The sequence below is a fragment of the Bufo bufo genome, chromosome 11 (genome assembly GCF_905171765.1).
Source record: "Bufo bufo chromosome 11, aBufBuf1.1, whole genome shotgun sequence".
NCBI lineage: Eukaryota > Metazoa > Chordata > Amphibia > Anura > Bufonidae > Bufo > Bufo bufo.
The window spans coordinates 14,470,887-14,495,721 of NC_053399.1; the positions used below are offsets into that span (position 1 = coordinate 14,470,887).

General features: G+C 46.2%; 1 protein-coding gene across 1 annotated transcript in view; it reads left to right on the top strand.

Moving 5' to 3' along the window:
- The window catches only part of RCOR1 (REST corepressor 1), a 40,534-nt gene that overhangs the window by 9,921 nt on the left and 5,778 nt on the right, over nucleotides 1-24,835 (top strand). Inside the window, exons 3-8 of the mRNA XM_040412215.1 lie at nucleotides 15,363-15,443; nucleotides 16,240-16,292; nucleotides 17,533-17,694; nucleotides 20,118-20,236; nucleotides 21,399-21,477; nucleotides 23,198-23,392. Coding sequence (XP_040268149.1) covers nucleotides 15,363-15,443; nucleotides 16,240-16,292; nucleotides 17,533-17,694; nucleotides 20,118-20,236; nucleotides 21,399-21,477; nucleotides 23,198-23,392 — 689 coding nt within the window. The remainder of the gene's footprint in view (nucleotides 1-15,362; nucleotides 15,444-16,239; nucleotides 16,293-17,532; nucleotides 17,695-20,117; nucleotides 20,237-21,398; nucleotides 21,478-23,197; nucleotides 23,393-24,835) is intronic.

Here is a 24,835-nt window from a genome sequence, read left to right on the forward strand (position 1 = left end):
GCATGTAGCCATGTTTGCAATGGGAGGAGGGGAGGAGTCTGCAAGCTCTCTGCCCATCACAGCTCAGGGGATGTGCCCTCTCTGCTGCAGCTCTCTGCCCATCACAGCTCAGGGGATGTGCCCTTTCTGCTGCAGCAGGGTGCAGCCCTGTCATTCTGCTGGTACATCAGTATTTCATTTGCATGGAGAAATGAAAGGTCTAGGTGGTATGAAATTCCTTCAGTATGGCATCTGATCTGATGGAAGGGCGATGCACTTCCATTAATCTTTATAGGGATTCTGAAAATGGCACTCGGCTATTTTCGGCGGGCCAATAGGAAGGCTTGGTGGTGGCCGGACCCGTCCCTGCCTGTCCCAGACAATGGGGGCATATCCTTTGGTGTCAGTCTTAACTGTAGTTCAGGTGTTTTATTCTTGTACCAGGTATAAATCCCAGGTTTTCAGCTGTCCTGCAGTGTGTGGTCATGCATGCAAACTGAAATCAGTGGGGCTTTAAAGACAGTGGGCACAGATGCTCGGTCACTCTCCTGACAAGCAGGTCTCTGCATAATGATCCTCTTCACTGCAGGGCAGCCAATAGAAGGAGCTTTTTGCCCTGTATGTCCAGGAAGAAGCAGAGACTCGGCAGTAGCATGGCAGTAACCCTCCTTCTGCAGAGGAAGCACATTGTCAGCTGCCAGAGGGGGAAGATGACTGATTCTGTTCAGATCCCACCCCAGCATACAGATTAGCAGCGGGGCGGGGAGGGGGGGGGGGCATGGAAGCATAAAATATGTATGTTTACCGCTAGAAATACTGCAAATGACTTGTGATTAAACTGCCATTAACAGCTTGAGGGGAAATGCGATGACTGTGATATGATTATTGGATTTGATTGAAAATTGTTGTATGTATTTGCCTAATTGTCATGTCAGTGGCAGCGAGGGTCATGGGGTCTTGTACTGGGAGCATGTTAGCGTCTCATAAATGGCTGCCGTTCAGGAGCCTGGACATGACCTTGTGTACTGCAGACTATTGACCGTGTGCTCCAGTATAGAGCCATGGTGGAGGGCTGTCTGGCTCTGTCCAGAATGATTGCTTTTTCTTATTTTTATATATATATATATATATATATATATATATATATACCTTCACCAGCTGTGACGAGCATTGGTGTGTGTACGTACAGACATATGGGAATAGACTGTTTATTGTAATCCGAGAGAGAACTCTAGGATGTGTCTGCGGCATTGTTCTATTGTTCAGCAGCTTTGTGCAGCCATTTCTGTGACTATTCTGACTCTCACATATACAAAATAATACAATTAAAGGGGTGATATTAGATCTTTTTTCTGAAAAGCTCCCTGTGTTTCTTGCCCTATTTGTGTGCATTCTCCCCCCCCCCCCACCAAAATACCCAGCAGCCCTTTGGTACCGCAGCAGCTTTTGGACCAAGCCTGGCGTACGCTGTAATGCGGATCTCCCGGCCGCTGTGGACCGGTACTTGTAAACCATCCCATAAAGTGATCTAAGGCTCTGTTCACATCTTGGTGGATGTGCCGCATCCTCCAGCTGACTTGTGTGGAGAGGAAACTGAGCCACTGACACAGATGTGAATGGAGACTTAGGCCTCTTTCACACGGGCACAATGCATGAGTTGAACGCATTGCACCCGCACTGAATCCGGACCTATTCATTTCTATGGGGCTGTGCACATGAGCGGTGATTTTTCACGCATCACTTGTGCGCTGCGTGAAAATCGCAGCATGCTCTATATTGTGCGTTTTTGACGCAACGCAGGCCCCATAAAAGTGAATGAGGCTGCGTGAAAATCGCAAGCAAGTGCGGATGCTGTGCGATTTTTCACGCATGGTTGCTAGGTGACTATCGGGATGGGGACCCGATCTTTATTATTTTTCATTTATAACATGGTGATAAGGGAAAATAATAGCATTATTATTACAGAATGCTTAGTAAAATAGGGATGGAGGGGTTACATATTTTATTTTATTTTATTTAACTCACCTCATCCACCTGTTTGCGCAGCCCGGCTCGTCTTCATTCTTCTTTGATGACCTGGGAGCAAAAGGACCTTTTAGTGACATCATTGCGCTCATCACATGGTCCATCACTATGGTGATGTACCATGTGATGAGCGCAGTGACGTCATCAAAGGTCCTTTTGCCAGGTCCTGAAGAAAGAAGAGGAGATCTGCTACGCGACCAAGTGGATGGGGTGAGTTAAAAAATGTATTATTTTTAACCCCTCAATGGACATTTTACTAATATTTCTGTAATAAGAATGCTATTATTTTCCCTTATAACCATGTTATAAGGAAAAATAATAAAATCTACAGAACACCTAAACCGAACTTCAGTGAAGAAGTCTGGGTTCGGGTCTAGGTACTAAACATGCCAATTTTTCCTCACGCGCGTGCAAAACACATTAAAATGTGCACGCGCTCACAGTAGCACCGCTGCCTTCTCTCCGCTTTCCCTAGGACAGTGACGACACGTTCGTCTGTCACGTGGCCTCGGAGCAGCTCGGCCATATAGAAGTGAATGAGGCTGAGCGCGATGCCAAGCACGGCCACTATACAATGTATGGCGCTGTGCTTGGTGAGAAGAGGGAAGGCTGCAGCACTCACAGGAGCACCGCTGCCTTCTTAAAACAGCTGACCGGCGGTTGGACCCCCACAATCAAATACTGATGACCTATCCAGAGGATAGCTCATCAGTATTAAAATTTTAGAAAACCCTTTAAAACCTTATTCACTCATGATTGTGAGCCAAATTTGGGATTGGAGCCTCCACAGACTTAGGCCCCTTTCACACGAGTGAGTTTTCCGCGCGGGTGCAATGCGTGATGTGACTGCATAGCACCTGCACTGAATCCTGACCCATTCATTTCAATGGGTCTGTGTACATGAGCGTTGTTTTTCACGCATCAGTTCTGCGTTGCGTGAAAATCGCAGCATGTTCTATAGTTGCGTTTTTCACGCAGCCCTGGCCCCATAGAAGTAAATGGGGCTTTGTGAAAAACGCATTGCATCCGCAAGCAAGTGTGGGTGCGATGCGTTTTTCACTGATGGTTGCTAAGAGATGTTGTTTGTAAACCTTCAGTTTTTTATCACGCGCGTGAAAAACGCATCAAAATGCATTGCACCCGCGCAGAAAAAAACTGAACAACTGAATGCAATCGCAGACAGAACTGACTGAACTTGCTTGCAAAATAGTGCGAGTTTCACTGAACGCATCCGGACCTAATCCGTCACGCTCGTGTGTAAGGGGCCTTGGGCCCACTGCACACGACCGTTTTTTTCCCCGTTTACTGTCCGTTTTTTGCGTTCCATTCATTTCAATGGTTCCGCAAAAAAAACGGAATGTACTCTGTATGTATTCGGTTTCCGTATTTTCGTTTTTCCGTTCCGTTTAAAGATAGAACATGTCCTATTATTGCCCGCAAATCACGTTCAGTGGCTCCATTTAAGTCAATGGGTCCGCAAAAAAGCGGAACACATACGGAAATGCATCCGTATGTCTTCCGTTTTTTGCGGAACCATCTATTGAAAATGTTAAGCCCAGCCCAATTTTATCTATGTAATTACTGTATATGCCAAACGGAAACGCAATGGAAACGGAACAACGGATCCGTGAAAAATGGACCGCAAAACACTGAAAAAGCCATACGGTCGTGTGCAATAGGCCTTATGGGCATAAGGGAAAGATCTGCACTTGGTTTTAGCTCAAAATCACTGATCAAACACTGAAGGTCCCTTTACATGGGACGATATTGCAGCAGATTGTCCGGAAGGAAGGCATTAGGAGGACAATCATTATATTTTTTTAATTTTTTTTTTTCAAATCCTGTTGGAGATGAGCGGCACTTTATGTGTTGGCAGCTGATTACTACGGCGTTCCCCTTGTAGTTGCTTTCTGCTCATCCTTCATTCTTAGGGCTCTTTCACACGAGCGAGTGCAATGCGTGATTCAAACGCGTTGCGCCCGCACTGATACCGGACCCATTCATTTCAATGGGTCTGTGCACATGAGCGTTGTTTTTCACGCATCACTTGTGCGTTGCGTGAAAATTGCAGCATGCTCTATATTTTTTTTTATTTTTTTTTTATTTTTTTTCCTTCACGCAGCCCCGGCCCCATAGAAGTGAATGGGGCTTCAGTGAAGAACGCATCGCATCCGGAAGCAAGTGCGGATGCAATGCATTTTTCACTGATGATTGCTAAGAGTTGTTGTTTGTAAACCTTCGGTTTTGTTTGTTTTTTATCACGCGCGTGAAAAACGCATCAAAATGCATTGCACCTGCGCGATAAAAACTGAACGCGATCGCAGACAAAACTGACTGAACTTGCTTGCAAAATCACACATTTTTTAACTGAACGCATCCGGAGCCAATCCGTCACACTTGTGTGAAAGAGGCCTTAGTGTCCGTCTTTGGTCTTAAAAAGTTGGACGTTACCTCTACAGAAGAAGGTGCTTTTCTAAGGCCTCTTTCACATGAGTGAGTTTTCCATCCAGAGGCGATGCGTGTAGAGAACGCTGAGCATCCGGACTGAATACGGACACGTTAGTTTCAACGAGTGTTGACATTTTTAATTTTTTTTCCCTCCGTTTCATCTCTGCATCCCGGGACAATCCCAGCGTGTTGTATGTTGGGCATTTTGTACGCAGCCCTAGCTCCATAGAAGTGAATGGGGCTTGAGTAAAAAAAAAACGGAAGTCATCTGGATGCAATGCGTTTTTCACGGTTGCTAGAAGAAGTAGATTGTTCTTCATGCACATGAAAAACCGAATGGAAAAACGCACAGTTTCAAAAAAGTGACACAATCCGTATCGCTCGTGTGAAAGAGGCCCAATTGTCTTCAGCGCCCTTCCCTTGTAACAAGGTGTTCCCTTCTGTGCGGCTGTAAAGCCAGCAGCCCGAGCGGAACGTTACACATCAGACGGCACAAACACGGGCAGATTGCTGAACGCTGCATTGTACTGCGCGTTCCCAGAGTGCTCTCAGCACCCACAGAGATCCTGCCGACGCCAGCCGCTCTCCCACCGCCAGCTCTGGGAGGTCTTTATGTGGTGGTCTTATTTTTCTATTTCTGCCATTAACTCCTCCCATACATGGATCTTTTTAATTTCTACTTCCTTCCCCTTTTGCCTCTGCACATGGATGTATATAAAGGTTTATAGTAAGACCGAGCGCAGACAGGACGTTGGCTGAAGAGACAAGTCAGCAGAATCCACACTAGAGCCGTCTGCGTGCAGTCTCTGCTCTGAAATTGTGGCTTGGATACAAGCGGAGTGCCCCCTCTTACTATCTTTTCCCTCTTAGCTGATCACATATTCATCCTGAATAGAGAGAGAACATTTTCAGCAGTTCCTCCTTCTGGGCGTTCTCTATTCCCACTGCCTCTAGTAGCCAGAGCAGAAACCTGCCAAGTAAAAGTAAAACAACCCCCACAAACCCCCCCCCCCCCCCCCCCTCCTGATTGCCGCCCCAAACCCCCTCCGCTGACAGTAGTTCTGGCTCCCTATAACCATGTTATAAGGGAAAATAATACAATCTACAGAACACCGATCCCAAGCCCGAACTTCTGTGAAAAAGTTCGGGTTTGGGTACCAAACACGCGCGATTTTTCTCACGCGAGTGCAAAACACATTACAATGTTTTGCACTCGTGCGGAAAAATCGCGGGTGTTCCCGCAACGCACCCGCACATTTTCCCGCAACGCCCGTGTGAAAGAGGCCTAAGGGCTCATTCAGATAACCATAAGGGCTCCGTGCACTTATTGCGGACCTCAGACAGTCGGTCCAAAGTATACGGACACTGACTGTGTGTACTCTGTGCTGCGGATGCCGACCCATTCACTTGAATGGGTCTGCGATCAGCGAGATACGACAAAAGCTGAAGCACAGATCTGAAGCCCACGGAAACACTCCGAAGCGCTTCCGTGGGTTTTCGGCTCCATAAAAGAGAAGACGTGTCCTATCTTTTGCCGTGTTTTCCAGATCACAGACTCATTCAAGTCAATGGGTCGGCACCGCAATACGGGACTCACACAGCTAGTGCCGATGCGTTGCGGACTGCTGATTGCAGTCCACAATACGGGCACGGAGTACTTACGGTCGTCTGAATGAGCTATAAATTCAAAAAATCTGGGATCTTAACCCCTTGTGTTCTCTGCAGGATTTGGAGGATAAAACTTCAGGGCATAGGAACCCCAAATGGTGCAAAAGTAAAGTGCTGGAAAAAAGACATTGGGGGAGATTTATCAAAATTGGTGTAAAGGAAATCTTACTTAGTTGCCCATAGCAACCAAGCCAGGTTTCATTTTCACCAGTTTTGATAAATCTCCCCTCGGAAACGTTTTTGCTGATCCGTGGCAGATCCAGCAAAACCGCTGGTGTGAAAGTAGCCTGATCTAACAGGGTGCTGGCAGCTTGGGTTTTCTTATTTTTATTTTTTTGTTTTTAACGCAATACAGATAAAGGGAGGTTTTCTTACTTCGATCAAGTCCAATTGATATTTTAGTTCTATGGAGGAGATAAGCGGCTCTCGGACCTCAGTGGTGCTGCTTATCGCAACAGGTTTGGACAAAAAAAAAACATCCTATCTGTTCCTTCCTTGCAGTTATCATCTGATTAGTAAAATTAAAAAATATTAACATGAGTTAAAAGCCGGATTCATTGATTACTCTTACATGGAGGACAGTGTATCCAAGTAACTGGTCTTAATTAGGTTTTCAAGGTCTTGCTGATCTATAGACCATCTGTCAGACCATGTAGGGTTGAAAGGTAAATCAATTTTTTGTTTCCTGGAAATCCCTATATTTAACTTCCTGTTAAGATTAAGAGACTAGTTGATGCAGGTACACGGCACTGAGCAAATTTTAATTGCTTCATACTCCTCATTAGAGAACACGGTAACGTACTGCTTTCATATAGCTTCTTGTATCGGCATGCCTGTGTAACCTAGTACGGTATGAGCCTGGAGCTATCATCCCCGTGGTCAGCTCTTAGGACTATCAAGAGAAATGGTGCCACTCTCGTTTGCAGCCTGCGACTAGTATTGCAGCCCCATTCAACTGGGCGTTTGCAGTTTTTCACTTTCTAATAAACTATGAGGGAGATCTCGTCCGCTGCCAGACTATGCGCCCAATACACACTAGAAAACGGATCCGTCCCCCATTGACTTTCAGTGGTGTTCATGACTGATCCGTCTTGGCTGTATAAGGCCTCTTTCACACTTGCGTTGTCCGGATCCGGCGTGTACTCCACTTGCCGGAATTACACTCCGGATCCGGAAAAACGCAAGTGTACTGAAAGCATTTGAAGACGGAACCGTCTTCCAAATGCGTTCAGTGTTACTATGGCACCCAGGACGCTATTAAAGTCCCGGTTGCCATAGTAGTAGTGGGGAGCGGGGGAGCGGTATACTTACAGTCCGTGCGGCTCCCGGGCGCTCCAGAATGACGTCAGAGCGCCCCATGCGCATGGATGATGTGATCACATGATCCATGAGCTTGGGGCGCCCTGACGTCACTCTGGAGCGCCCGGGGAGCCGCACGGACGGTAAGTACACTGCTCCCCGCTCCCCACTACACTTTACCATGGCTGCCAGGACTTTAGCGTCCCGGCAGCCATGGTAACCACTCTGAAAAAGCTAAATGTCGGATGCGGCAATGCGGCGAAACGACGTTTAGCTTAAGGCCGGATCCGGATCAATGCCTTTCAATGGGCATTAATTCCGGATCCGGCCTTGCGGCAAGTGTTCCGGATTTTTGGCCGGAGCAAAAAGCGCAGCATGCTGCGGTATTTTCTCCGGCCAAAAAACGTTCCGTTCCGGAACTGAAGACATCCTGATGCATCCTGAACGGATTTCTCTCCATTCAGAATGCAGTAGGATAAAACTGATCAGGATTCTTCCGGCATAGAGCCCCGACGACGGAACTCTATGCCGGAAGACAATAACGCAGGTGTGAAAGAGCCCTTAGACCTAATACAACCGGATCTGTTCATGACGGATGCATGCGGTTGTAATATTGTTACGGAAGCATTTTTGCAAATCCACGACTGATCCGCAAAAAAACGCTAGTGTGAAAGTAGCCGTATTTTCATTCCTCCTCTGTTTCCAAGATACTTTGTTACAATTGTATCCATAAGTCTTTAGTTTTCCTGATAGTTTGTTAGGGTACTCTCACACTTGCGTTGTTTGATTCCAGCAGGCAGTTCCGTTGCCTGAACTGCCTGCCTGATCAGGCAAACTGTGTGCAAACTCATGTAATTTTTTTCTGACTGATAAGGCATTTTTCAGACTTATCAGGATCCTGATCAGTCAGAAAATGCATTGCAATACCAGATCCGTTTTTTTCCAGTGTCATCCAGCAAAACAGATATGGTATGTATTTTTTTCACATTTTTAAAGGTCTGCGCATGCGCAGACCAGAATGCCGGATCTGGAATTCAGGCAAGTGTTCAGTTTTTTTTGGGATGGAGATAATACCGCAGCAGGATGTTTCCCGAGTCTGTCATCCGATACGGAGAACTGAGACTTGGGTCCATTAATACGAAGTCTCCTCCTCCTCCTCCTCCTCCTCCTCCTCCTCCTCCCCCTCCCCCTCCTCCTCATCCTCATCCTCATCCTCATCTCATCCTCATCACTGCTTCTAGGAAGCGAGCTGACCGTCTGACGGCATCCTGGGTCTGAGGTTCGCTTATTGCATTGGTACAAGTCAAAGAAATGCCGAGGGCAAACCCGGGAGGGCAGGTTATAAAAAGAGCAGCCCATTCACTCCTATATATGTATATAAATCTAAGTGGCTGCCATAAAGGGGTCCTCTTCATGGGGTGAGCTACTGCGCAGTCTCTGCCTTGGAGGACTCGTCGCAGCCTTTTATTACATGGCTGCCTGTGTTATACACCACTCGTGCAGCCACCTTCTGTAGACTTGATTTAGAGAAGAGGGTGTAAAGTTGAGAAATATCTGAGCTAAATGACATCACGTGGGGGTGGGGTGTTTAAAGGGTTTTTCAGAGTGTGTGTTTTTTTTGTTGTTTTTTACTCCTCAGTATGTGATAGGCGGGGGTACCAGGTGTCAGACCCCCACCAATCAGTTGTTCGGGAAAGCATCGGCGCTGCCTTCTCACAGCTCACCAAGCACAGCGCCGTGCATCGTATAGTGGCCATGCTTGGTATTGCAGCTCAGCAACATTTACTTCTATGAGGCTGAGTGACTGAACGTGACGTCACTGGCCTAGGAAAGGCTGCGGCACTCGCAGGATATCCGGTGTCTTCTCAAACAGCTGATCGGCGGGGGTCCCCCACCGATCCCATACTGGTGATCTATCCAGATAGGTTATCTGTAAAAAGATCTCTGAAAACCCTTTTGAAGATACACTAAACCGAAAAATGTAACCAGGAGATTTTATGTGCAGAAATCTTGCAGAGAACACAGGGTTAATATATTGATCTGTTTTAGACTGGCTGAAGGATGGAGCTTAGTCAAGGGACAGGGCTTAATTCTTTTTGTCCTGCTGCAGAGGGGGGATAGGGTCCTGCTGCAGAGGGGGGATAGGCTCCTGCTGCAGAGGGGGGGGGGGATAGGCTCCTGCTGCAGAGGGGGGGGGGGATAGGCTCCTGCTGCAGGGGGGGGGGGGGGAGGCTCCTGCTGCAGGGGGGGGGGGGATAGGCTCCTGCTGCAGGGGGGGGGGGGGATAGGCTCCTGCTGCAGAGGGGGGGGGGGATAGGCTCCTGCCTGCTGCAGAGGGGGGGGGGGGATAGGCTCCTGCTGCAGAGGGGGGATAGGCTCCTGCTGCAGAGGGGGGATAGGCTCCTGCTGCAGAGGGGGGATAGGCTCCTGCTGCAGAGGGGGGATAGGCTCCTGCTGCAGAGGGGGGATAGGCTCCTGCTGCAGAGGGGGGATAGGCTCCTGCTGCAGAGGGGGGATAGGCTCCTGCTGCAGAGGGGGGATAGGCTCCTGCTGCAGAGGGGGGATAGGCTCCTGCTGCAGAGGGGGGATAGGCTCCTGCTGCAGAGGGGGGGGGGGGGAATAGGCTCCTGCTGCAGGGGGGGGGGGGGGATAGGCTCCTGCTGCAGAGGGGGGGGGGGTGGAATAGGCTCCTGCTGCAGAGGGGGGGGGGGGGGAATAGGCTCCTGCTGCAGGGGGGGGGGGAATAGGCTCCTGCTGCAGGGGGGGGGGGGGAATAGGCTCCTGCTGCAGAGGGGGGGGGGGGGGGAATAGGCTCCTGCTGCAGAGGGGGGGGGGGTCGATAGGCTCCTGCTGCAGAGGGGGGGGGGGGGGGGAAGAGATAGGCTCCTTCTGCAGCCAGTTGTCTCATAGCCAGAATCTGGACAGTGAGGAGGGGTCCAACGACCCAAGATATTTTTCAGTTTTAATAGTAATATGGGACAAAACAGGATTAAAGAAAAGACAAAAAGTAATGGGATCTTTCTTGTGCATTTTCTATGCCATTTCCTCCCAACCAAAAGCTTCTCTGTCTGAACAGCCACGTACCGCAGCCCAGACAGCAGGCAGATGTATGCACCGTGGCTGGGTCTGTATCAGGTAAAATTATTCAGAGAACTTTATTGCGTCCTTGCTGAGCTCAGAAGCAGATCTTGTGGTGACTACTCTGTGTTTCCTAGTTTGGAGAAGCGTCGGGGGCCGTACTAGACAGCGGCTGGGAGCAGGGGGTTTGCACAACAGACGGGTGCACTGCTTGCTGCACAGTGCAACTTCCTGCTCATCCAGATCCCTACAGTATTAACTGTATTTTTCGCACCTAGGTTTTAGAGGACGACAATAAGAAAAAAATATTTTTCATTAGACCTCAGCTAACAGCCTCAATCAAATTTCCAATGTTAATAAGACCCCAACAAGACCTCTGATCAGACCCACAATGTGAATGACCCCCGATCAGACTTCATGAGACCCCATTGCCTCATATCAGCTCAGTAGCCCCCATTGCCTCTCATATTGGCCCCCATTGCCTCATATCAATCATCCTCAGTATCCCCCATTGCCTCTCATATTGGCCCCTAGCAGCCCCCATTGCCTCATATTAGCCCTCTGTAGCCCCCATTGCCTGTCATGTTTAATAAAATAAATGCACCACTTACCTCTCCTGCTCCTGGACGCGGCCACTCCTCACCGCCCGCGCTCTGTTTTCCTCCTGCTGTCGGCTGTGATGGGAACCGGCGCGCGCGCGCGCAGCGTGAGGTCACAGAGCGCCCTTGCGCAGCTGACAGAGCCTTCACCGCTTCCCGGTCCTCTGGTACTAATGAGAGTTTCCATAATGGATGCACTCATTAGTATTCGCCCCATAAGACGCAGGGGAATTTTCCCCCGCACTTTTTTTTGTGGGGGGGGGGGGGGAGGAATGTGTCTTATGGGGTGAAAAATACAGTAATCTCTGAGAAGGGCCTGGTTAGGAAGTCGCCTGCGCAATCTTTTGCTGCTTCCCTTTGGCGGTGGACATATCTTCACTGCACGTGGTTACATTTATTAAGCTGTTTGCATCTGCTGTATCTTAGTTACTTGTGTAAGGGATGCATTTACGATTTGTTAGTGTGTACTGGTATATAAAGAGTATTTTCACCTGTAAACATAGTGCAAAAAACAGAAAAAGAACTGGATGGCACATCCTCATGCTCTGATCTCATAACTGCTACTCAGCGCATATGTACCGCCTGCTATGCTACATGCTAACTGAGGCATTAGTGTACATTTTGATCAAAAGTCATAAGCCCAGCCCTCTCACCACGCCAAGGTTGCCTCTGAGTAGGACCTACTCTAAATTTGGCGCGCCGACCCAGCAGCCAAACAGCAATGTCAAACCTAGCACTGGGCATGTGGATGTGCGATCCAGTTCTTGTTCTTGTTCTTTTTCTTTTTTTGCACATTGTGTTATCCATAGGTATTATGTCTTAAGTGTGATACTTTGCAAATGCCTTACTTCTCATGTACCTTTCTCCAGTTACAGACTGTATGCTTCAGAGCTGCACTCCCTATTCTGCCTGTGGAGTCATTGTGTACATACATTACTTATCCTGTACTGATCCTAAGTTATATCCTCTATTAGGTTGGTTTCACACGGGCGTTGCGGGAACATGCGCGAGTTCAAAACATTGTAATGAGTTTTGCACTCGCGTGAGAAAAATCGCGCATGTTTGGTACCCGCACTTCTTCACAGAAGTTCGGGCTTGGGATCGGTGTTCTGTAGATTGTATTATTTTCCCTTATAACCATGTTATAAGGGAAAATAATACATTCTGAATACAGAATGCATAGTACAATAGCGCTGGAGGGGTTAAAAAAAATGAAAAAATAATTAAACTCTCCTTAATCCACATGCTCGCGCAGCAGGCATCGTTTCTGTCTTCTGTGCTGTGAGCAATAGGACCTTTGATGACATCACTACGCTCATCACATGATCCATCACCATGTTATAAGGGAAAATAATAATGATCGGGTCTCCATCCCGATCATCTCCTAGCAACCGTGCGTGAAAATCGCACCGCATCCGCACTTGCTTGCAGATGCTTGCAATTTTAGCGCAGCCCCATTCACTTCTATGGGGCCTGCGTTGCGTGAAAAACGCAGAATATAGAACATACTGCGATTTTTCACACAACGCACAAGTGATGCGTGAAAATCACCGCTCGTGTGCACAGCCCCATTGGAAATTAATGGGTCAGGATTCAGTGCGGATGCAATGCGTTCAACTCGCGCATCGCATCCGCGTGGAATACTCGCCCATGTGAAAGGGGCCTTATACTCCAGAGCTGCACTCACTATTCTGCTGGTGCAGTCACTGTGTACATACATTACTTATCCTGTACTGATCCTGAGTTACATCCTGTATTATACTCCAGAGCTGCACTCACTATTCTGCTGGTGGAGTAACTGTGTACATATATTACATATCCTGTAAATATAGCATAATACAGTATGTAATGTACAACATTGTTATATTATGTTGTACATTACATACTGTATTATGATATATATACAGGATAGGTAATGTATGTACACAGTGACTGCACCAGCAGAATAGTGAGTGCAGCTCTGGAGTATAATAGAGGATGTAACTCAGGATCAGTACAGGATAAGTAATGTAATGTATGTACACAGTGACTGCACCAGCAGAATAGTGAGTGCAGCTCTGGAGTATAATACAGGATGTAACTCGGGATCAGTACAGGATAAGTAATGTCTGTACACAGTGACTGCACCAGCAGAATAGTGAGTACAGCTCTGGAGTATAATACAGGATGTAACTCAGGATCAGTACAGGATAAGTAATGTATGTACACAGTGACTGCACCAGCAGAATAGTGAGTGCAGCTCTGGAGTATAATACAGGATGTAACTCAGGATCAGTACAGGATAAGTAATGTATGTACACAGTGACTGCACCAGCAGAATAGTGAGTGCAGCTCTGGAGTATAATACAGGATGTAACTCGGGATCAGTACAGGATAAGTAATGTCTGTACACAGTGACTGCACCAGCAGAATAGTGAGTACAGCTCTGGAGTATATTACAGGATGTAACTCAGGATCAGTACAGGATAAGTAATGTATGTACACAGTGACTGCACCAGCAGAATAGTGAGTGCAGCTCTGGAGTATAATACAGGATGTAACTCAGGATCAGTACAGGATAAGTAATGTATGTACACAGTGACTGCACCAGCAGAATAGTGAGTGCAGCTCTGGAGTATAATACTGGATGTAACTCAGGATCAGTACAGGATAAGTAATGTATGTACACAGTGACTGCACCAGCAGAATAGTGAGTGCAGCTCTGGAGTATATTACAGGATGTAACTCAGGATCAGTACAGGATAAGTAATGTATGTACACAGTGACTGCACCAGCAGAATAGTGAGTGCAGCTCTGGAGTATAATACAGGATGTAACTCGGGATCAGTACAGGATACATTTTAGGTTGTGATGTTTCATAGTAATATGGATTTATTTCCTGTTCAGACTTTGTCAAAGCAAATGATGACATCACCCATTATCTGTAACCTATACTTAAGAGCAGATACAATATTAAATATTTCTGGAAAAAAAAAAAAAAAATATATATATATATAATTTTTTTATTTTATTATTTGATGGTAACCTTACCCCTTGTCATCTGTCTCCTTGTTCTGGTGGAGAACCTTTCCCTGGTGTCACATATGAATGTATTATCGGCATTCATTCACATCAGCGTTCAGCCTTTCCGTTCTCCTACTCCATAATAGGGGCAGGAAAAAACGGAAAGGACGGATTCGGCACATAACGGAGCCTACGGACCCCATAGACCCCCATAGACTATAACTGGGTCCGTTAGGTTTACGCTCAGAAGATGATTTTGGAACGGAGACAAAAGTAGTACATGCAGGATTTTTATCTCCGCTTCAAAAATCTTCCTCTGGGCGGAAACCTAACGGACCCCATTATAGTCTATGGGGTCCGTAGGCTCCGTTCTGCTCAGTTATGTGCTGAATCCGTCCTTTCCGTTTTTCCAGCCCCTATAACGGAGTCGAAGAACGGAAAGGCTGAACGCTGATGTGAACTTAGCCTAAGTGACAAGATGGCATATCCACAAGAGCTGTTGTCGCACGTGGCCTTGCCCTTTGTTGCAGCAGCCGGAGCATAGCCTGGCTGTAGGATGATTACCTGGATGTAATTCCTGACTCGCTAATGACTATTTATTTGAGCCTCCCATAAGCATTCGATTATAATCTGCAGATTGTGTCGTTGTGCAGATCAGCGCTCCCTTGTCCAGGCTACTGAGCAGGATCACACGGCCACCGCTCCATAATGCAGATTGTCTGCCCTCTAGAGGGCACAGCCGGAACTTCTGCCTCAGTACATCAAGCCTATAATTTCTGAGATTTAAGATGTGTTCAGTCACTGTATAGTGAAAGTCCCGAGATAACCTTAGTTTTCTGCTGCATAATGTATGGCTGCCGTCCTAGACGTATTACAGCATTATTTTATGTGCTCTTCAGTGACCCGTTTCCGATCAGGAGCCTCATGATATACACAATTTATCTTTAGTAGACAAGGTATCTGCTTTTATAAAATTGCATAGTATATAAAGGTGCAGCAGAAGATGCTACAGCTCCGCGTCAACCAATATTTCTCTGTTTATGACATCTTCAAGTCCACATTCAAAAGAAAAATCTCTGGTTTTATGCACCTAAGGCCCAATATTGTATAACTAGAGAAAGTCAAGAAGATTTTACATTTTCCACCTTTGCCCTGCAGGCAGTTCAGGGAAAATTTTGTTTGCTCATAGCAAGTTCTGTCCCCGTATTTTCAGATATAAAATGTATTTATTTGTCATGTTTTTTTTTTTTTTGTCTCTTACAGAAGTAGCAAAAACCTGTCAGGAGCGAGAGAATCTGGGCATGCTGGTGTGGTCACCTAACCAGAATCTATCGGAGGCTAAATGTGAGTGTCCCACCCTGTATAACATAGTCCGGAGCTTTTATTGAGGAACAGGGCTGCATTGCAGGTTGGATCATGTATTTAGTGCTTGTGGGCCCGTCTTCAGATATTCAGTGTTCAAAATTATTATTCTCTATTTCTATGGATTTTCAGTTAAATGACCCTCAATAGTTCATGTCTAGGAGTCTTATTTTCTCACCTTTTACAGCAGATAAATGTCTGTACTCTGCCACTAGATGGCAGTCAGGAGCTGCGCATGAATCCCATTGCACACTATGGTCGTAGGTGTCAGGCTGCAGGGTTCAGTCCCGAATCACACATTACTATAACATTGGGCTCTACACACCGTTTACCTTTTGATTTGTTGGGGAAATGATGGAACAATCTTTACATCTTTGCTGTAACAGTTTCTGATGTTTTCAATCCCCTCCACTTCTCTGGGCAGCGTGGCATTGGGTCTTTATATTGATTTTTATATTTCATGCCGCACTCTTAAAGGGGTTGTCTCACTTCAGCAAATGGCATTTATCATGTAGATAAAGTTAATACAAGGCACTTACTAATGTATTGTGATTCTCCATATTGCTTCCTTTGCTGGCTGGATTCATTTTTCCATCACGTTATACACTGCCCGTATCCATGGTTGTGACCACCCTGTAATCCAGCATCGGTGGTCGTGCTTGCACACTATAGGCAAAAACACCAGCCTGTGTGCACGTCCATGGCACTTTGGACTTATTCAGATCGTCGTCCTATGATCTCGCCTCATCCATTAATCTAACCTCTGTCTGTTTTTCAGTGGATGAATATATTTCTGTGGCAAAAGAGAAACACGGCTATAACATGGAGCAGGTAATGAGTTGTTTCTACCGGTTGTAGTGTCAGGCCGGGTTTAAACGTGACAAAAAATCCGCTGTGGTTTCTGGCGCCTTCCTGCAGCAAAAATCACATGTTACATGCGGTTTTTGCAGCAGGAAAGCCAGCAAATTTCACTCTCTCCATTACAAAGGGTGAAATCTGCTTTATAAATTTACTGGGTGCAGATTTCAATTCTACGATGCGACACCTTTTCTGCTGCATTTTTATCATTTTATTATAATTTATTTTTTATTTTTTTAATGCAACGTGTGAATGAGAATTCAGAAATTTGAATCCACTTTGCTGGTACTGTACAAGACTGCGGATCTGCTGCATGAAGATCCTCAATGGCAAATTTGCAGCTGATCAGTCACTGGTTCAAAGTGGGATAGAAAAAAGATAAGCCTATATCCATCCTTCACCGTTCCCGTTCTGGCACCGGGTTCCTCTGGTCTTTGCTTCCTGATCCAATCTCGACACGCCGTAAATGCCTGGGGATGTCCGTTCTGCCAATCACTGGCTGCCGTGGCAACCTGCCTCGTCCAGTGATTGCCAAAGCGTGCCTCTCGTGAGGTAGAGACTAGCGGAGACTTGGTAAGCTTCACAACTGGAGCGGTGGGGGGCTGGTGAGCGAATGGCCTGTTACAGGGCCCCTTTCCTTTCCTACACTATTACAGCTGCTGTGCAAGGAAACATCACTGCTCTGCCTTCATGTAGCAGGACTGGTGAAATCCCTGGCATCGTGTAGCCAGTGCATGCAGAATTTGCCGCCAGCACCTAACTTGTTGGCTTGTCTTTTATTACTTTCTATGATATTCCCCAAATTGTAGCTTTCTGATTTTTGCAAAAATGCATCTCCTTCCATGCCTTGGCCACGTGTGGCTAAGAGTCGTAGTCCTGCAAAAGAGTTGGGGATGCAACAGGTATAGGATAATTGATCAGAGCGGCCCATAAAGTGTGCAGAGCTTTGCTTGTCCCTTCTTCCAATGTGCTAATGCTCCAGGCTGAGGTACTCGCGGTTGTTATATTAAAGGAACCTGGATCTTATTAGTGTCACATAATTTATTTGTATGCAGGTGACCTCCCATGTTAAGCTCTGTGGCACACTTGTAAAATGCTAGATTACTGGACGGACCAGAAGCGCACACGTCTGTGTGCAAACATTGGCCGCTTACTTCTGACATGTTGTTCACGTCCCTGCCGTGACTTACACGATTACACGCTTCCGTCACAGGCTCTTGGAATGCTTTTCTGGCACAAACACAACATTGAGAAGTCATTGGCTGATTTACCTAACTTTACCCCGTTTCCTGACGAATGGACGGTGGAGGATAAAGTTCTGTTCGAACAAGCGTTCAGCTTTCATGGAAAAACCTTTCACCGGATCCAGCAAATGGTAAGAACCATGCAGGGAAAATCTCTGCTGCAGCGAAGCTGTGGGTTACGCTGGTACTACATAGCGGGGCACGATATACACCATTGCTTGCAGGACTACATTATCTACATACAGAGCATTGTATGGTGTCATCTGGAAAAGTTTCTGCACCTTCCCCTGGCTGTAGAAGTCGTGTTACAGCCATATGGCAAGCTACGGAGGTGGCCATGTTTTGTAGCGTCCCCCTGTATAGAAAAGAACAGTCTGCTGCCCTTTCTGTGCAGTTGAAGGAATTGCCAACTTATAGATGGCCCAACTGTCAATTTGATAGTTGATTGGAGCCCTGTGCAGAGTTATAAAGGGGTTATCAGGGATTTTGGTATTGATGGGTAGGTCATCAATATCAGATGGTTCGGGGTCCGACTCCCGGCACCCCCGCCGACCAGCTGTCTGAAGAGGCTGCAGCGCTCTGTGAAGCTTCTTCCTAGGTCAGTGACTTCACCCTACATGGGTCACACGGCCTAGATGCAGCCCAGAATGGTAGGTAGCTGCAATACCAAGCACAGCCACTACACAGCCTATAGAGCACAGCGCCGTACACTGTAAAGAGTGGCCTCTTCATACAGCAGATTGCTGGGGTTGTCTTGAGCGGACCTACGCTGATCTGATATTGATGACCTTATCCTGAGGATAGGCCATCAATATAATATTTTTGGACAACCCCTTTTAATGTATATGCTTGATCTCCCCTTGTATTGCGTAACGGGGTAGATCTGCGATGCTACCAAGGCTTATGCCATGTATTGCAGAAAGCACATTGAAGGACTCCCCCGGGCTGGCTGACTACATACCCTGTTAAGGCATACGTTTGAATACCCGAACAATTAGTGTACAGGCTAATTTACTAGTACATGGATATATGCCGGCAAATTATGAAAAAAAAAAAAATAATCTAAATTTAAAAATTACCCTTTGGGTTTTAATAAGAAAAAATAAAATTGAATAAAGCTATGCTAAATAAAAATGTATGACCTCACTTGTTAACTCCAAGTCCCAAAACCTAAAATACTACACAAACTTGGCATCATCAAGAAATAGCCTGTACAATGCATTCTGCCATCATTTATGATGATCTGTGTATGCTGTAAAATATATAAAAACTGCAGCGGGATTGCTTTTTATTTTTTCTCAGAATTTTTACCATTACGAAAACCTAGATTAATGTAAGTTGTATGTTACTAGCCCCATCCTCACAAGGCATCAGAACATGCACTTGCACAAACTTTATCCAGCTGGGCCGGCACAGACTCATTTCCTGACAAATCTTTGCTTAAAGACGTTGTCCTATGAAAACTATTCTACAAGCAGCTGGATCTGAGTACTTCGTATTTGCATGTCATTAAAATGTAGTATGGCCGCTGAGTTTGCCAATAAATTGTATGTGTATAGCGCCACCTGCTGTTTAGTTCTCTAATTTTTCTGTACACCTCACTGAGAAGGTCGCACATTCTCACTTCCATCCTGCAACTGCCTCCTAAGCTGTTATAGAGAGAGAGCGGCATCAGAAAGGACACTCCCTCTGAGAAAGACATGCCTCCTAAACTGCCAGCTTGGAGCCATGAATGGGGGAGATCTCTGTGAGGTACAGGGCTGGTTCTAGCTTTGTTAGAAAGAGATTGTCATGTACTACATGATTTTCATTTTTTACATTAATCATGGGATAACCCTTTTAAAAGGGTGATCCCATGATTGATGTAAAATGATCAGACGTCATATAGTACACGAGCGTCTCTTTCTAACAAAGCTAGAACCAGCCCTGTCCCTCACATGGATCCAGAGATCTCCCCATTCATTGCTCCCATTGCCCCTCTAGATTCCCTTCGGGTTGGCAGTTGGCGTGTCCATTCTGCTGCAGCTCTCTCCCTATGACAGCTCAGGGGGATGTGTCCATTCTGCTGCAGCTCTCTCCCTATGACAGCTCAGGGGGATGTGTCCATTCTGCTGCAGCTCTCTCCCTATGACAGCTCAGGGGGGCGTGTCCATTCTGCTGCAGCTCTCTCCCTATGACAGCTCAGGGGGGCGTGTCCATTCTGCTGCAGCTCTCTCCCTATGACAGCTCAGGGGGGCGTGTCCATTCTGATGCAGCTCTCTCCCTATGACAGCTCAGGGGGGCGTGTCCATTCTGCTGCAGCTCTGTAACTGTCACAGCCTCTAACAGTAGATCTGGCTGGTGGCAGTTGAAGAATGGAACTGAGCATGTGCGACCAGCCCAGCGACGTATCTGAGATGGACAGAGAAAGGCATAAAAAAATAAACAGCAGTTGGCGCTATACAGATAAAAATCAGTTAATAATTTTTTTAATCGCATGCAATTTCAGAGGCATTCAGATCCAGGCTTGAATGTAGAATATTCTTCATGGGACAACTTGTTTAATTCCTTGCAGCTTCCCGATAAATCCATCGCCAGCCTAGTGAAATTTTATTACTCCTGGAAGAAGACCAGGTCCAAGACCAGCGTGATGGATCGCCATGCGCGCAAGCAAAAACGTGAACGGGAAGGAAGGTAAAAGAAGGACTCTAATGTGATTTCTGCTTTGTGTAAGGAGCGCCCGCTCCCCCCGCCTCTCACCTCCTCGCCCGCACCTGCTCCAGATTTATCAATGTACTTTCTGTTCCCAGTTCTGTATTTTACAGTGAAAAGTGTCCTTTTGTTAATCACTCCAGGAATAAGCCGAAATGGTCCTCAATTCACTGGGGGAAAATATCCATAGCAACATTACTTTCAGTTAAGCGCCAGCATTATTTGGACGGCTGGTGGCTTTGTCAATTTACATGTAGGAGTTTTGCGGAGTGCGTTTCGATGCCGGCTTAAGTCTACTGAATGCTCGTTCGGTCGACGACTGTGTCGCCCCCATAGACAAGCATTTAATTCCCTCGAGAGGGGGGTAAGAATCCTCCAGTGTTCATCTTGTGTGCGGCCAGCTGTGGCCTCTGTTCAGACAGTGCAGATGTCTGCAGGAAAAATTCAGCCACGTACACATGAGTGAAAACAGAGGAAAACATGGCCGTTGTGTGAGAATGTAAACGCCGCTTAAGTGGCTGCTGGCCCTGCTTAAAGGGGTTTTCTGAGACTTAAATCTAGAGTATAGGTCATCAGTATCTGATCGGTGGGGTCTGACACCCGCTGATTTTTAGAAGGCAGGGCTTCTAGTACGGGAGCCGAGGCCTTCTCTCAGCTCGCCAAGTGGCAGAGCCTTACATAGTATAGCCACTGCTTGGTATCACGCTCAGCCCCATTCACTTCTATGGGGCTGAGCTGCTCCTAGGTCATGTGACCGATGAACGTGTCACTGGCCTAGGGAAAGCTGCAAGTAGGCTGCGGTGCTACTGCGGGCGCCAGTGCCTCCTCAAACAGCTGGGTGTCAGACCCCGACAGGTCATCGGTATCTGATCGATCTAGAGGATAGGTCATCAGTATTTAAGTCTCAGAAAACCCCGGGAAGTGAACGTGGCTGAGCTGCAGTACCACAGACAGCCTGTGGACAGGTGTGTCGCTCCTTGTGCAAGAAAGCCGCCATGTTTTTCTAATCCTCTACAACCCCTTTAAATTGTCTGACAGATCAGTTTTCCACTACATTGTAATGGCTGCAAGGAGCAAGCTGAAATAGGTTCGGCTAATTTTTGCATGCATGTGTATTTTTAAAAATCTTTTTTAATTTTATTAGTGGAGACGAGATGGAAGAGAACAATGGCGGCAACGCGATTGATATGGTGGTCGATCCGCTAAAAGAACCTAAAAAAGAGGCAAGTAATGCGCGGAGGCTGCTCTAAAAACATATTCAAAGAGGACCTGCCTGCATCTGTTATCACATGCAGGCATTGGGGCATTGTTTCTCAGAACTCTGCATTGTACTGTTCCTCTTTTACTCCTCCTGGAAGTGTATGTAAATATATTGTGTGTTACCAATCCCCTTGTCTGCAAGGTGTATCGCTGCACTGATTGGTCTGTGTATAGAAATGTCCCATTTATTAGAGGAATGGTTAAACATACATTTCCAGGAAGAGTGACGGAGGAACACCACAATGCAGAGTTCTTGATAAAGAAGCTCCAGAATTATTTGATGGGGAAAGCAATTCCAGGATTTTATGTAGATGACCTATCCCCAGGATGGTCCGTTGACTCCCTGCATCCCCTCCAATCAGCTGTTGTAAAGTAGCTCCAGGACTGCACGGCTCCATCCATTGTGTTGTGGATGGAGCTGGTTACTGCAGTGCTTGTGGAAAATCCCTTTAATCATTGCAGGTTCAGTATGCCAAAGACTTGAAGGCAGCAGCGTGGTCCCTAATTTAGATGCAGCTTTCCTCTAAGATGATTTCTGCGGTAATTTTGCATCTATAAATGGAAGCACGAGTCCTTGCTTAGAATGAGGGAGATGAATGTGTTGTGTTTAATTGTCAGCAGGCTTTTGTGTGCTAATGGTGAACATTCATCTCTCGCTGCTCTCCACATATTCTACATTCACCAGCTACAATCGAATTAGAGGATCAGTCGCTGATGAGGAAGCTACTCATGCAACAGTTTTCCTTTGTGCTTTAATTCACCATTTATTCTGCTAGAAGTACCTGAAAGTTGTACTGTTAGAGAACAGCATGGCCATAATTGAAAACAGCATCCAGGGTCAAATATATGTCCAGTGTAGAGTGGCATCAGTTTTATTATCAGTGCTAATAAAAGTATCATGTTTTCACATGACATCATCTGAGTTACATCCTGTATTATACTCCAGAGCTGCACTCACTATTCTGCTGGTGCAGTCACTGTGTACATACATTACTTATCCTGTACTGATCCTGAGTTACATCCTGTATTATACTCCAGAGCTGCACTCACTATTCTGCTGGTATAGTCACTGTGTACATACATTACTTATCCTGTACTGATCCTGAGTTACATCCTGTATTATACTCCAGAGCTGCACTCACTATTCTGCTGGTGCAGTCACTGCGTACATACATTACATTACTTATCCTGTACTGATCCTGAGTTACATCCTGTATTATACTCCAGAGCTGCACTCACTATTCTGCTGGTGGAGTCACTGTGTGCATACATTACATTACTTATCCTGTACTGATCCTCAGTTACATCCTGTATTATACTCCAGAGCTGCACTCACTGTTCTGCTCATAGCTGGCATAGATTTTAGTAATCATTTATGCCAATTTCTGGCATAAATAATGATAAATGTTCCTCAATATTCCCCCTGTTTCAGAAACTGGTGAGGATGGTGTAAAAATGGCAGGTGCAACTAAATTTAGTCGTAATTGCATTTAAAAAAAATTGGAATACCGTGTGTTGCAACTTTTTAATTATAAATATACCTGGCATAGGGAGAGGATAAATCTCCTCATGAGTTTTTATGTGAAATGAAAGGTCTCTGGTAGGAATAACCCTGATTTAAAAAAAAATAAAAGTAGCTTTTTTTTAAATTTGCACTTTATATGTGTTTTATTATGTGGACAGGAGCCAAAAAACGATACCATCCCTCATGTGAAGAAAGATAAACATCCATCACAGGCCAAGAACAGAGCTAAGAGGAACCCTCCCAAGGGAATGTTCCTTTTCCAAGAAGATGTTCAAGCAGTTTCTGCAAACGCCAATGCTGCGACGACACTGCTGAGACAGCTGGATATGGAGCTAGTGACCATAAAGAGACAGGCGAGTACCAATACCCAGGGATCGCACGGATTGTAATTCTTAAACGCCATTTTACGGCGGCCATTAAAATGGTTTTCCGAGATCTTGTTACCGATGACCTACCCCGGAGTCATGGTCGTTCAGCTTTTTGAGAAGGCACGGTGACCTTCTCCGTGCTCACCACAGCGCTGTCCATTTAATAGCAGCTGTCCTTGGTATTGCAGCTCAGCCCCGTTCACGTCTATGTAGTGGAGCTGCGCTTAGGTCACTTGACCAATGAACGTAACCTCACACGGCCTAGGGAAAGCTGCGAGAAGGCCGTGGCACAACTGCAAGCGCCAGTGCCTTCTCAAGCAGCCGATGAATAGGGGTCTCAGGTGTCGGAACCCCCACCAATCAGATACTGATGACCTATCCCGATTATCATAAAACTCTTTAAGCAGCCTTATTTATTTTTATTTTTTATTATTATTTCCCCCCCCCCCCCCGGTGCTGAAACATAAGCCCTGCACTGATGTCCCATTCCTCCCTAGAGAGGGTGCTTGGCTGATTGACAGCTGGGCTTCTGCTGTAATGGGTGGGATCAGAGGAGCTCGGCCTATTAACTCTTTCATTGGTGTGGTCAAGAATAACCATGGAATGATCAGAGGGTCACCAGTACAGAAATGGGCCCCAGGGCTGTCTGTTCATTACGCTTGCTTTTAGGGCCATTAAACATTGCCCTAATCTCTGCTACCGTGACACATATCATAATGCATTGACATACAGAAGCATGATGATATAACTGTAAAAGAAGTGTAAAACAGTATTACTGTAAGATTAAAAAAAGTAATACAAAAGCTATAAAATATATAACAAGGCAAAAAAGCTTATATACACCCTCAACTTCTCATGCATAGGACAGTCCCTCAAACACGTCATCGAAGAAATTTAGAAAACATCTGCTGACATGAAGAAATTTAGCTGGTAATCAAAGGGGTTGGCCCATCTGGGACTTGTGGAATATCGCTAGGATATGTCATCAGTGTTGGATAGCTACTGGTCCCAGCTGTGGGAATGGAGCCTCTAAAGAAAAGGAGAGTATAACGTGCTCTCCAAGTTCTGAAAGAAGCCGAGCGGGAGCGCTCTGCTGTTGTCAAGAGTTCCATAGTGGTGAACAGAGGGTGGCTGTGCATGTACGGCTGCTCGCCGTTCAATTCGGGGGGAACGTTCTAGAGATGGGAGTGGGTCCCTGAGGTAGGACCTGCACCCATCTGACACTGACAGCATCTATTCGTGATATGCCACGATGATACAACTGATGAATAATGTGTAATTGATGGGAGCAGGACCCCGGGAACCCTATGATCAGCACAACAAAGGACACACTAAGGATTAATGACCTTACCTAGAGATTGGACATTAATGTTAAAGGCTAAAACTCCCGTTCACTATTTTTGTCTACACCTTAAAGGGTTTGTCCGG